At 50.7% G+C, this 14,562-nt stretch overlaps 1 protein-coding gene across 2 annotated transcripts in view; it reads right to left on the bottom strand.

Moving 5' to 3' along the window:
- JMJD7 (jumonji domain containing 7) overlaps positions 1-14,562 on the bottom strand; it is a 35,760-nt gene that overhangs the window by 4,474 nt on the left and 16,724 nt on the right. For both annotated transcript variants that reach the window (XM_068254310.1, XM_068254309.1), the window contains exons 5-7: positions 9,903-9,998; positions 6,690-6,766; positions 3,596-3,755 (exon numbers count right to left, since the gene is read on the bottom strand). In XM_068254310.1, coding sequence (XP_068110411.1) covers positions 3,596-3,755; positions 6,690-6,766; positions 9,903-9,998 — 333 coding nt within the window. The remainder of the gene's footprint in view (positions 1-3,595; positions 3,756-6,689; positions 6,767-9,902; positions 9,999-14,562) is intronic.

The following is a 14,562-nucleotide window of genomic DNA, read 5'->3' as shown; positions in this document are numbered from 1 at the left end:
AGGCTACCTGGCAGGTCTGTTCGAGGTCGTGCTGTCGTGATTTTGTGTGGCCCTCGACTAAAGTACAGTGTTCAGAAGAAGGCACGTGCCATCAACTCCCAATATTGTCAGGACGTAGTTGACGATTTAACACAGAACACCTCATCTTTCTCAGCTTCCGAAAGGAAGCATGACATATATTTCCCCTCCTGCTCTGATTCTGGCACCCCACTTAACACTCAATCGGCCGCCACCACCAAAGTGCCATCACCCCAGGGCTCAGCGGTGTGGAAATGTTTTTGTGTGTCTGCCTCAGATGAGACCAATGCCATCTGTACTCTCTGCCAACGAAAATTGAGCCGTGGAAAGACCAAGACCCGCGTAGGGACAACTACCTTACGAAGGCACATGATTACAAAGCACAAACTGCAATGGGATGACCACCTGAGGGAAAGCAGCACACAAAAGCAAATCCACACACCGCAGTGGAAGATATAATTAGCAATTATTTCTCAAAAAAGGCGATATCCAAACTGTACCGTGATGTTGAAAGGCAAGTGGTGTCATCTCTGGCACACAGCGTTGGGTCAAGGGTCAATCTGACCACGTGGTCTGCAAAGCACAGTCAGGCCTGCCCCAAGACTAAGTCGCTCCCCACACAGCACCTCTGCCCGCAGGCCGCTTGACTGCCTTCTCCGCCACCACCAACATGGTCCAGGACTCCAGGTGGATTCCAGAATTTTTAAGGCTGCTGCTAGCAGCCGCCGCTATACTACTTCTTCTGGTGCGTGTACATGCCTGCCTAATTTTTCTGTCTGCACTGCAGCTGCAACAACAAAACAAAAAGGCATGTACATGTGCCAATTCCCCTTGGTGATCATTACCTTGCAGCGTTGAAGGGGCTTGCATATCACAAACAAACAATGACCGATGGCAATATGAGTGTTTGAAGGGGGGGGGGGTTACACCCAAGATAATAAGCTCGTTGCTTCATTGGGGACAGACCAAATTTGACCAGCTGGACAGTCCTGTTGTTCTATCATTGAGCTACCACAGCTCGGCGACCATATGGGCTTGAAAACCGCCACGGCCTGCACTCTCGCCATGGTGCGCACCAGTCCAGCCCGGCCGTCACTATGCAAACAGCTGTTTGCGGTGCGTTACACAGTGAGTTTGGTGCGTCAGTGTGAAGCAGTACTCTAATTACACTCCCCGATTGATGTATACACATGCAAGATGTTTTAAAGCACTTTAGGCCTGCAATTTAGCATTCAGAATCAGAATCAGAATCAATTTATTTCGCCAAGTACAACGGGGGTTGTACCCGGAATTATTTTTGGCTCATACAGGGTCGGAGATGGTACAAACACATGCAGCAATTCAACACATACAATCACGTGCAGTAGTACACTTAAGCATATAATATATACCCATATATACATAATACCAATAACTGTAGTGGAGGACGCGTGGGGAAAACTGGAGTGCTGTGTGAGGGGAGCAGCCTGCCAACTATCGACGGCGCTCGCTCGCTCCACAGCAGCTCCAGATGCCCCGCAGTGTGTCCTGGATAGAGAAAGAGAGAGAAAGGATAGCTAAGAGAGATGAAGAAAGAGAGAGAGAGAGAGAAAGGATAGCGAAAGGATAGCTGAGAGAGACGAAGAGAAGACCAAGGCAGGAAGAGAGAGACAGATACAGAGGCAGAGTCCCTGGGGCTGCAGAGTGCAGATTGAAAAGCACCCCTGGGTCCAGCCATCAGTCCAGTCCAGTTGTTGTGCAGGGATCTATTTTGGATGCAGGCAGATGGGACCCTGTGCTTCTGGCAGCTGTAGCATACAGAGCCAGGACCGGTGGAGAAAAGGACCGAGCTCCAGGGCCCATGGGAGCCAAGTAGACACAAGGATCCTCCTTGATGGATGGGGCCTGCCGTGCGTGTCCCTCGTGCAGTGCGGGGCTGGGAGCAGCTGTGACCCTCCGCTGGCCTGGATGTGGCCTGCCGTGCGTGACCCTCCGCTGGCCTGGATCCCTATGCTGTGAGCGGTGGGGGGACGGCCGTGAGATCCTCCTTCCTTGTGGCTTCCAGGGTCTCCATGGCAGCGGCTACAGGCCGCTGTGAAATGTGGCAGCTAGACGGCTGTGGGCTCCTCCATGCGACGTCCTCGGTGTAATCCAGCAGCAGCTTCCAGCCACCCGAGGGGGTCCCACCGCTGGGAAACGTCCTGGGTGACGAGCTGCGGTGATTGGCGCAGGTGGAGTCCGTAACGATGTGGATGCAGCGACGGCAGACCAGCGTAACTCCGTGCTGCCTCTCTATGCTGCGCACAACCACGTGGCCCCGATCAGCTGATCCTCAGCAGCTGATCCTCACGCCGCCTGCGTTCCGTGTCTGATGCGGAACAGGTCCGGTAGTGCCCATGTCCTCCGCCTCTGCCTCTCCCAGCAAGAGTGAAGCTCTCTCCACCTCGAGTGGAGAGAGAAAGTACAAAAGTACTAAAAAAGCCGGAGCCCTGTGGCCGTGGCGACCGAGTCCGGCGCCATCTTGTGATTTCTGCCCTTAAAATGCTGCTTTGTGTCAAATCCAGATTTTTCCCTGGGACTTTTGGAGTCTATCTCACTCTGCCATGCCCCCTTCCAGGTGTTAGACCTGATGATGGAGAGGCGGCTCACTCCCCTCTCCAAGTGCCTCCCTCCAGATTTACCTATGCAGAGTGATAAGCACAGTGTAAATGAGAAGTTACTCACTCAGGTCTCGACATTCCACTGAGCAGATCTCCCTTCAGTTGGGGGCATCTCTAGCTACTTAATACTGAGGATAGCTCGGGCTACCTAATACTAAGGGGCACCTGTAGCTACCTATGACTGGCAAGGAAACTAAGGGAGAAATTACAGCTGGGCCAGCCAGCACAGTTGCGGTGCAGTTTGGTTGGGGTTTGTAGGTTCATGGAGGATCAAAGTTTAGGGTGCCAGGACTTCTGTGCCTATAGGCTCCTATGATGTAAATCCAGGCCTGGGAGTGAATATTCAGGTCCTCCTTCACATCAGAAGGCCATCATATAATGAGATATCCTACCAACTATTACCTTCAGAAGAGGACTTGCCTCACATTAGAGGTCTATAAAGTAATGAGAGAACCCATCATAATGGTCACAGGGAGATATCCCACAGACCACCAACAGTACCTGAAATATGATAGGTCCCATTAGATTAATCAGAGCAAGACATCCCCCAGATCAGAGGTCAAAAAGTAACAAGAAGTCACATCATAATTGTCAAAGGAAGATATCCTCGAGACCAAAGGTAGTAATGAAAAATTCCATCATCATGGACAAAGAAAAACATCCCTCAGACCATAGGCCCATATAGTAATAAGAGATCCCATCATAATGGTCAAAAAAGGCTGTTCCTCAGAATAGGTTTATAAAGAATTGAGATATCCCATCATAATGGTCACAGGAAGATATCCCTCAGACCAGGGGGGCCATCAAGTATGACAGATTGCATCATAATCCTCAAAAGACATCCCCCAGACCAGAGGCCCATAAAGAAGTGCCACTATAGTGGTCCTATGAAAATCTTAAACTTTCATTAACTTCCACAACAACATAGTGCATCATACCAGCAATGCAGCCATGGGATTGGCGCACATGGTGAAACCACAAAGAAGGCAGATACAGCATTTCTCCAGCTCTGACTGTGATATGGAGAGGTTGTGTCTGACTGTATGCTGGGTACGTGCTCAGATCTGGCTCCAGTGGGTCAATAGGTATCCATGGCACCTGCGGAAAATATCAGATGTTTGTAATATTTATATATTTACATTTTATAGTCAAATTTAATAAGAAGAAACCGATCTAAAAAATAAAATAAAAAAAATGCTGTTTTATACTGCTGGCAGTAAAATGGTGCAATTCTATGCAACAGATAAAACAGGATTCACAGTTTCGAATGGTGACCAAGAAAATGTATAGCATGATTTAAAAAGAACCAGAGGCGGGTATTTTAAATCTTAAGAGGACACAGAGGCATGTTCTGTGCATAATCACATGCCTCTGTGTCTCTCTATTGCCGCCTCTAGTCCCCCTCAGGGTCCACTGTGCCCCCCTGAAAAAAGAGCCAGGCTAGCGACAATCTGCTTGTCGCTAGCCTATTTACCTGCAGCCTGTCATTCATTCTGGGCTTCCCACCTCTGTCCCTGCCGCTGCCCGCCTCCATGAGCTTCTGGAGGAAGCTAAGCCACGACCCAGGAAGTACCTCCCATGTCGCGGCTTAGCTTCTGATTGGAGGATGCTCAGGGAGGCGGACAGCAATGGGGGGCAGAGGCGGGGGAGCCCAGAATTAATGACAGGCTGCAGGTACCGTATTTTTCAGACTATAAGATGCTCCTAACCATAAGACGCACCTGGGTTTAGAGGACAAAAGCCAGGGGAAAAATATATATATATATACTAAACCTGCTGCATCCATGGTAAAGGGGCATCTTGTGGATTATGCCCCCTTGTACCTTTTGTGTCTGCCTCTATCCTCCTTGTGTCCTCCTCTACGCTCCATCGTGTCCCCCTTTTGTCCTCCTCTATGCCCCTTTGTGTCTCCGTGTCCTCAATTTGTTCCAGTGTCTTCCTCTGCATGGGCACAGTACAGGAGTCCCCGACATTGCGGTGAGTTGGAGGTTTGTATTGGCAGGCAGTCAGGAACTCCCTGCATTTGGACTATAGGACGCAGTGACTTTTTCCCCCTACTTTTGGGGGAGAAAAAGTGAGTCTTAAAGTCCCAAAAATACAGTAAATAGAAGGCTAGCGACAAGCAGATTGTTGCTAGCCTGGTGCTTTATTCAGGGGGGCATAGCAGACCCTTGGGACTAGAGGCCCAGAGTACAGGGACACAGAGGCATGTGATTATGCACAGAACATGCCTCGGTGTCCTCCTAAGATTTAAAATACCTGCTGGGTTCTCTTTAAAGTAAGAGGATACATAATGTGGTCCTCAAAGAATTGGTTAAATATAGGGAGGTTTGGTTCGTTTCCTACATTTAGTGGTAGCAACAATTCCAGTACTGTATTTTAATGAATCCCATGAGGACTATGTGATCAGAAACATACACATCATTACTAGTTCAAGTGTAACCACTATGATAATATGTCAACCTCTTCCGGACAGCGGTGAATTAAATCTACGCCGTTTGTGTCCTGTTATTCCTACCAGGGGTAATTTGTATTTACCACCGCTGCACGGTTCATTCGCTCGACGTTCCCACCACTGTTCACAGTGCTGCTCACTCAGCCAATCACAACAATCACTGTGCCAAATAGGACAGTTCTGGTCCTTAAAGGGGTTCTTTCGCGAACAAAGTAGGCAGTTAAAAAATGTGACAGATGACAAGTTTTGGGCCAGTCCATCTTTTTAAGGGGGATTCTCAGGGCTTTCTTTGTTTTCAACAGCATTTCCTGAACAACAGTTTAACTGCCAAAATAGCAAGATATCAGCCGGCCTCCCTAATCACTTGCACACTATTATGTCAGTTAAATTTTGCAACCGTTGTTCAGGAAATGCTGTTGAAAACAAAGAAAGCCCTGAGAATCAACCTTAAAAAGATGGACTGGCCCAAAACCTGTCATCTGTCACATTTTTTAACTGCCTACTTTTTTCGCGAAAGAACTCCTTTAACCACGCGCCAGCAGCTGGGAGCGCATTGCCGAGCATTACCACATACCGTACAGCTGAGAACAACTCATTTTACCATTTTGTCAAATGTCAATTCACAAAGGCTGTTACTGCATGGAAAACTAAAATTACTGACCAGTGAGGTAAATCACTGACTTGTGTGGTAAATGCCTCAAAATTTTTCATTCAGAAACAATTTCACATGCGGTAAAACAAGCTGAAGCCTATCACAACTGATCGTGCTGATTGGCTGGCAGGAAGGTGGGGTGAAGGGGGGAGTTGTGCGGCCCTGCAGCGTCTTTACAGGGGTTTAACACTGCAGTCCTCAAGTGTTTAAATTATTCAGCTTGCCCTTGCGCTTTACTCCTCAGTAAAATAAAATAAATACTATCAGTATCACACCTGGCATCCATTTTCAGTGCACTGCAATAATCCTTCAAATAATGAATAACCACTCAAATCTTTAAAATGCCAAATGAAATGCCACACGAGGTACAAATCTCTGTAAATTGTCCAAACTATATCCGCATGTGTGAAAAGAATAAAAGAAAAACAGATTATTATACCACATGAGGTAATTTACCTCACAGAAGATATGAGTCCAGGAGCACCAAACAAGGCACAGATGTAGCCAATTGTGCCAAGGTCCTCACCCCCTTACCTAAAAGGTCACAAACAGCGAAGAAATCTGGCAACTTGACAAAAGGCCTATATAGTGCCGAAACAGTGGGCTGTCGTTGCTGTCAATTTTTTTTAAATGCTTCAATTAAGTAACTGAGCTCCTACTATACTGTGTGGTACCGGTCTTTTGGGGGTTTTGTTTTTTTTTCGTAATTTACCTCACATGACATTTTTACCAAACAAGTCTTTGTGAATTGAGCCCACTGTATCACCTCAGTTCAGTAAATAACTGGGTCATTCGACAGTTTCTATTAGCCTGCTAGGATGGAGTATCAATGACTGGAAAGAGATTGATAAAAAGCTCATGTTGTTGAAAAGCCGTGGGTCAGATATAGCCCACTTGTTAAAAACCCATCACGATTATGCTTTACCTTGTCTGCAGACTCCTGGTCCACCACCTCAAAGGAGCCATCTTCATTCATCTGGTATGCTGCTGGCTGGTACAGCTCTGAAACAAAGTGAGCAGGTATGATGCAAAATTCCACACATCTAGGTGGTGGGAGAACAGCAGCCATGCAAAAATTAGGAAAAATAATTGCAGTGCCCAGAACTAACTGTCTTTGGGTACCCCTCGGACAGTAGCATCAAAACGTAGAAGATTAGGTCAGCCCCACCATGTAATCACAGCTCTTTGTCAGTAAAACATTCCTCTTTATTTCAGTTGAAGTGCAGCCCCCTGTCTTTCATACCCATTTTTTTAACCATTTCAGCCCCAAGTCATTTTCACTTTATGCATCCTAGCAATATTCACCTCCCATTCATTAGCCTATAACTTTATCACTACTTATCACAATGAACTGATCTATATCTTGTTTTTTCCGCCACCAATTAGGCTTTCTTTGGGTGGTACATTTTGCTAAGAGCTACCTTACTGAAAATGCATTTTAACAGTAAGAATAAGAAAAAAACGGAAAAAATGCATTATTTCTCAGTTGTCGGACATTATAGTTTTAAAAGAATACATGCCTCCATAATTAAAACCCACGTATTGTATTTGTCCATTTGTCACGGTTATTAAACCATTTAAATTAGGTCCCTATCACAATGTATGGCGACAATGTTTTATGTGGTAATAAAAGTGATTTTTTTCAGTTTTGCATCCATCACTATTTACAAGCTTATAATAAAAAAAAAAATATAAATATTTCATCTTTACATAGATATTTAAAAAGTTTAGAACATTAGGTAAATATTTGTGTTTTTTTTTCAGGGTGGGATGTAAATAGTAATTTTTGTAATGTAAATATATGTTTATTTTTATTTTTTTATGTAGACTTAGTTTTACTTTTTGGCCACAAGATGGCAACCTTAGGTTTGTTTACATGACGTCACTAAGCGTAATGTACACTTAGAGGGACGTAGGAGGCAGAAAAAGCTAGGCTTCCGAGAGAAGCTGTCGCTTTTTCTGTGGGGGAGAGGAATCAGTGATCAGGCACCATAGCCCGATTCACTGATTCCCTGGCTAACGAACCGCGGGCCGGAAGCGCGCATGATCGGCCGCGGGAGCGCACATGGCCTCCTGGACGTACGGCGATGGGAGCGTGCGGGAGCGCACATGGCCGAAAGTAGTTAAAGGACAGATGCAAGGAAGAAAAAAAAAATAATCTACTTACCTGGGGCTTCCTCCAGCCCCTGGCAGCCGATCTGTCCCTTGCCACAGCTCCGGTGTCCTCTCCGTTGCAGATGCTGACCTTGCCAGGTTGGCATCTTCTGTGCCTGCGCAGACCGCTCCAGGCTACAGGTGTGCAATCGCAAGCCGCGTGGCTGTGCGCTCGTGCAGGCACACAAGATGCCGACCTGACTAGGTCAGCATCTGCAACAGACTCCGGAGCTGCAGCGAGGGATAGATCGGCTGCCAGGGGCTGGAGGAGACCCCAGGTAAGTAGATTTTTATTTTCTCGGACCTGTCCTTTAACACAATGATATAAAGAGCTATGTTTAGATTGAGTCAGATTGCCAGATTTAGTCTTTCACGTTTAGATTCCATAAATCATCTGCACAGAATTAACCACTTAACAAATCTGATGCAGTATATCTATGCCCTGACAGACTTCATCTCAGTGCCAGGGGCATAGATATACGCATCTTCCCGCTACTGCTCCGGCGTGTGCACTTGTTACCGCCTGTTAATGCACAGATCAATAAATGGTACAGTTCACGTACACTGATCTAAGTGCCCGTGATTAATGAAACCGGCACCAATGAAATGCTGTGTTCATTGACAAAAGTGAAACTAAAGCATACACGCGTTACTTCCTGTAACGTGTATGCAGTAAAAAACACACATCGAAAAAAAGCGAGATGGACATCTAGTGGCCAAATAGTAAAATGACACCTACATACACATTTCATTAAATAAAAATACATAAAATACTACACTAATGAACCCCTCACTTCCCTTCCCATAGTTACCAAAGTAAAACCCTTTTATTAAAAAAAAAAAAAAAAAAAAAAGTGACATTTAAAATAAAACAAATAGTTACCTTGGGGACTGAACTTTTTTTTAATATATATGTCACTTGGGTATCTTACTGTTATTTTTTTTTTTGCAAAAAAGTGCTTGTAATTACTAGTGACGGACGCAAAACGGAAAAAAAATACAGCTTTATTGCCAAATACAATATTGTCTCCATACATTGTGATAGGGACATAATCTGAATGGTGTAATAACCGGGACAAATGGGAAAATAAAATACATGGGTTTTAATTATGGTAGCAAGTATTAATTTTAAACTATAATGGCTGAAAACTGAGAAATAATGAACCTTTTCAATTTTTTTCATATTATTCCCGTTAAAATGCATTCTTAGCAAAATGAACCATCCAAAGAAAACCTAATTGGTGGCAAAAAAAAAAAAAAAGGACATAGATCATTTTGTTGTGAAAAGTAGTGATAAAGTCATTGGTAAATAAAAGGATGGAACACTGAAAGGTGAAAATTAATCTGGTCCACATGGGGACCCCCCCCCCCCCAGTGGTGAACTGGTTAAAACTGTATCCATGAGAGTTCTCATTCACCTAAATAATATGTGATACTTTCAGCTAACAGGCAAATACCAGTAACCAAAAGCACCTGAAAGATATCAGCCACAATTTCTCACTTATTTGCTAAGGCAGTATAAAGAGCACCAACATTTCAAACTGCTAAAATCAGAGATCAATGACAGTACATCTAAGGAAATACAATCTTAACATTTACTGATTCCTTTAAAGTGGACCTGAACTCTTGCACAGGACAGAAGGAAAACAGAGAAATGCACCCTGTATGTAGATCGAGAGTTTAACTTGTTTAATTCCCCCTCATTTATGTCTAATCACAAAATGTAATTTGATCTCTACCCTGTGTCACATGACTGTCGTGAATGAAGGTCATTTGAAAGCATAGTATGCTAACAATATATGTCTGCTTCCATGAAAGCAGGAAGTAGAAACAGTGCAGATTTATTGCACGATTTGTATCAGATGTAACAAAGACATTTTTCTTTAAAGGTGGTTATACTGTTGCGTATCTTTTAGAGCAGAGGACGTTCTGAGTTCAGTTCCACTTTAATTCTTAGCAAATATAATTGCTGTTGATAGCATACCATATGGGATAAAAGGTCGGTCGCTGGGCGGGTGCAGAATAAAGTGCTTCTCTCCTGAAATGACACAATACAGGTTCTCGTAGTGGTCTTTATGCACTGCAAGAAGACAGATCAGCCAAGTTAGAATTGTCATTTATTCTAGAAGGGGTTTGTCTTTCACTGCCCCCTACTGGACAGTGCTGAACTGTACAGATTACAGGACTGGTTTATTAATAGGGATCTGTAAAGAAATATGGAAGCTGCTATGCTGCTATTTTTAAAAGTCCAAGAACAGTTACAGTTTTTAATATAACATATGAAAGCTTTGTAAACAGAATACCCCAGTGCTACAGACTGCGCTCCAGAGCGGTGATGATTGTCAACGACCCCTCACCTCACACCATGACCTCTTCTTCAGTCGGCTCCCAACCGGCCGGAGGTTTTTCGGGCCATCTCCACCAGAACCTCAAGATATAGGAACTCTATACAACTTTAGAGAAGTGAATGATTGAACAGTTAGCTAAACACAGTCCAGTGCAAAGGCTGAGGAACCAGAGATGAGACTACAGTGAGGACTAGATAACCACCTGACCCAGATTCAAGAACATTTGTCAGGGCATCCTCTGCGTTCAAACACCAACTTTTTATATGGCAAAGAGTCCTTTATGTTAGCTTTCCAGTCTGCCAGGGAAGGGCATGCCGGGGAGAGCCATCTGAAGACGATAGATACATTGCTTGGCTGAGAAGAGGGATTCTTTCACAAAGGCCTTATCGAACTTCGACAATCCTTCTTCTGTGAAATTCAGTATGCACAACTTAAAGGACAACTGAAGTGAGAAGAATATGGAGGCTGCCATATTCATTTCAATTTAACAATACCAGTTGCCTGGCAGCCTATGGAGAGCCATGCTTCTGCTGGCCTCCAGGCTGTGGAAGGGACCAAGCGGCAGGACAAGTGGCGGGACGAGCGGTGGCAGCTAGACAGGTGAGCAGCTGATGCGTACGTACCAACGCGTGGATGCGGAACGTGCCCTAAATCCAGATCAGATCCGTGTCAAACAGATCAGTTGGTCAGAAGGGCACTGGGGGACGGTGTGCTCAGAGGGGCACTGGGGGACGGTGTGCTCAGAGGGGCACTGGGGGACGGTGCGCTCAGAGGGGCACTGGGGGACGGTGCGCTCAGAGGGGCACTGGGGGACGGTGCGCTCAGAGGGGCACTGGGGGACGGTGCGCTCAGAGGGGCACTGGGGGACGGTGCGCTCAGAGGGGCACTGGGGGACGGTGCGCTCAGAGGGGCACTGGGGGACGGTGCGCTCAGAGGGGCACTGGGGGACGGTGCGCTCAGAGGGGCACTGGGGGACGGTGCGCTCAGAGGGGCACTGGGGGACGGTGCGCTCAGAAGGGCACTGGGGGACGGTGCGCTCAGAGGGGCACTGGGGGACGGTGCGCTCAGAAGGGCACTGGGGGACGGTGCGCTCAGAAGGGCACTGGGGGACGGTGCGCTCAGAAGGGCACTGGGGGACGGTGCGCTCAGAAGGGCACTGGGGGACGGTGCGCTCAGAAGGGCACTGGGGGACGGTGCGCTCAGAAGGGCACTGGGGGACGGTGCGCTCAGAAGGGCACTGGGGGACGGTGCGCTCAGAAGGGCACTGGGGGACGGTGCGCTCAGAAGGGCACTGGGGGACGGTGCGCTCAGAAGGGCACTGGGGGACGGTGCGCTCAGAAGGGCACTGGGGGACGGTGCGCTCAGAAGGGCACTGGGGGACGGTGCGCTCAGAAGGGCACTGGGGGACGGTGCGCTCAGAAGGGCACTGGGGGACGGAGCGCTCAGAAGGGCACTGGGGGACGGAGCGCTCAGAAGGGCACTGGGGGACGGAGCGCTCAGAAGGGCACTGGGGGACGGTGCGCTCAGAAGGGCACTGGGGGACGGTGCGCTCAGAAGGGCACAGGGGGACGGTGCGCTCAGAAGGGCACAGGGGGACGGTGCGCTCAGAAGGGCACAGGGGGACGGTGCGCTCAGAAGGGCACAGGGGGACGGTGCGCTCAGAAGGGCACAGGGGGACGGTGCGCTCAGAAGGGCACAGGGGGACGGTGCGCTCAGAAGGGCACAGGGGGACGGTGCGCTCAGAAGGGCACAGGGGGACGGTGCGCTCAGAAGGGCACAGGGGGACGGTGCGCTCAGAAGGGCACAGGGGGACGGTGCGCTCAGAAGGGCACAGGGGGACGGTGCGCTCAGAAGGGCACTGGGGGACGGTGCGCTCAGAAGGGCACTGGGGGACGGTGCGCTCAGAAGGGCACTGGGGGACGGTGCGCTCAGAAGGGCACTGGGGGACGGTGCGCTCAGAAGGGCACTGGGGGACGGTGCGCTCAGAAGGGCACTGGGGGACGGTGCGCTCAGAAGGGCACTGGGGGACGGTGCGCTCAGAAGGGCACTGGGGGACGGTGCGCTCAGAAGGGCACTGGGGGACGGTGCGCTCAGAAGGGCACTGGGGGACGGTGCGCTCAGAAGGGCACTGGGGGACGGTGCGCTCAGAAGGGCACTGGGGGACGGTGCGCTCAGAAGGGCACTGGGGGACGGTGCGCTCAGAAGGGCACTGGGGGACGGTGCGCTCAGAAGGGCACTGGGGGACGGTGCGCTCAGAAGGGCACTGGGGGACGGTGCGCTCAGAAGGGCACTGGGGGACGGTGCGCTCAGAAGGGCACTGGGGGACGGTGCGCTCAGAAGGGCACTGGGGGACGGTGCGCTCAGAAGGGCACTGGGGGACGGTGCGCTCAGAAGGGCACTGGGGGACGGTGCGCTCAGAAGGGCACTGGGGGACGGTGCGCTCAGAAGGGCACTGGGGGACGGTGCGCTCAGAAGGGCACTGGGGGACGGTGCGCTCAGAAGGGCACTGGGGGACGGTGCGCTCAGAAGGGCACTGGGGGACGGTGCGCTCAGAAGGGCACTGGGGGACGGTGCGCTCAGAAGGGCACTGGGGGACGGTGGGCTCAGAAGGGCACTGGGGGACGGTGGGCTCAGAAGGGCACTGGGGGACGGTGGGCTCAGAAGGGCACTGGGGGACGGTGCGCTCAGAAGGGCACTGGGGGACGGTGCGCTCAGAAGGGCACTGGGGGACGGTGCGCTCAGAAGGGCACTGGGGGACGGTGCGCTCAGAAGGGCACTGGGGGACGGTGCGCTCAGAAGGGCACTGGGGGACGGTGCGCTCAGAAGGGCACTGGGGGACGGTGCGCTCAGAAGGGCACTGGGGGACGGTGCGCTCAGAAGGGCACTGGGGGACGGTGCGCTCAGAAGGGCACTGGGGGACGGTGCGCTCAGAAGGGCACTGGGGGACGGTGCGCTCAGAAGGGCACTGGGGGACGGTGCGCTCAGAAGGGCACTGGGGGACGGTGCGCTCAGAAGGGCACTGGGGGACGGTGCGCTCAGAAGGGCACTGGGGGACGGTGCGCTCAGAAGGGCACTGGGGGACGGTGCGCTCAGAAGGGCACTGGGGGACGGTGCGCTCAGAAGGGCACTGGGGGACGGTGCGCTCAGAAGGGCACTGGGGGACGGTGCGCTCAGAAGGGCACTGGGGGACGGTGCGCTCAGAAGGGCACTGGAGGACGGTGCGCTCAGAAGGGCACTGGAGGACGGTGCGCTCAGAAGGGCACTGGAGGACGGTGCGCTCAGAAGGGCACTGGAGGACGGTGCGCTCAGAAGGGCACTGGAGGACGGTGCGCTCAGAAGGGCACTGGAGGACGGTGCGCTCAGAAGGGCACTGGAGGACGGTGCGCTCAGAAGGGCACTGGAGGACGGTGCGCTCAGAAGGGCACTGGAGGACGGTGCGCTCAGAAGGGCACTGGAGGACGGTGCGCTCAGAAGGGCACTGGAGGACGGTGCGCTCAGAAGGGCACTGGAGGACGGTGCGCTCAGAAGGGCACTGGAGGACGGTGCGCTCAGAAGGGCACTGGAGGACGGTGCGCTCAGAAGGGCACTGGAGGACGGTGCGCTCAGAAGGGCACTGGAGGACGGTGCGCTCAGAAGGGCACTGGAGGACGGTGCGCTCAGAAGGGCACTGGAGGACGGTGCGCTCAGAAGGGCACTGGAGGACGGTGCGCTCAGAAGGGCACTGGAGGACGGTGCGCTCAGAAGGGCACTGGAGGACGGTGCGCTCAGAAGGGCACTGAAGGACGGTGCGCTCAGAAGGGCACTGGAGGACGGTGCGCTCAGAAGGGCACTGGAGGACGGTGCGCTCAGAAGGGCACTGGAGGACGGTGCGCTCAGAAGGGCACTGGAGGACGGTGCGCTCAGAAGGGCACTGGAGGACGGTGCGCTCAGAAGGGCACTGGGTGATGGTGTGTTCAGAAGGGCACTGGAGGATATGTTCAGAAGGGCACTGGAGGACGATATTTTCAGAAGGGCACTGGAGGACGATATTTTCAGAAGGGCACTGGAGGACGATATGTTCAGAAGGGCACTGGAGGACGATATGTTCAGAAGGGCACTGGAGGACGGTATGTTCAGAAGGGCACTGGAGGACGGTATGTTCAGAAGGGCACTGGAGGACGGTATGTTCAGAAGGGCACTGGAGGACGGTATGTTTAGAAGGGCACTGGAGGACGGTGTGCTCAGAAGGGCACTGGAGGACGGTGTGTTCAGAAGGGCACTGGAGGACGGTGTGTTCAGAAGGGCACTGGGTGATGG

This window comes from Hyperolius riggenbachi, chromosome 9 (genome assembly GCF_040937935.1).
Source record: "Hyperolius riggenbachi isolate aHypRig1 chromosome 9, aHypRig1.pri, whole genome shotgun sequence".
Taxonomy (NCBI): domain Eukaryota; kingdom Metazoa; phylum Chordata; class Amphibia; order Anura; family Hyperoliidae; genus Hyperolius; species Hyperolius riggenbachi.
This window is presented reverse-complemented; position numbering and strand designations above follow the sequence as displayed.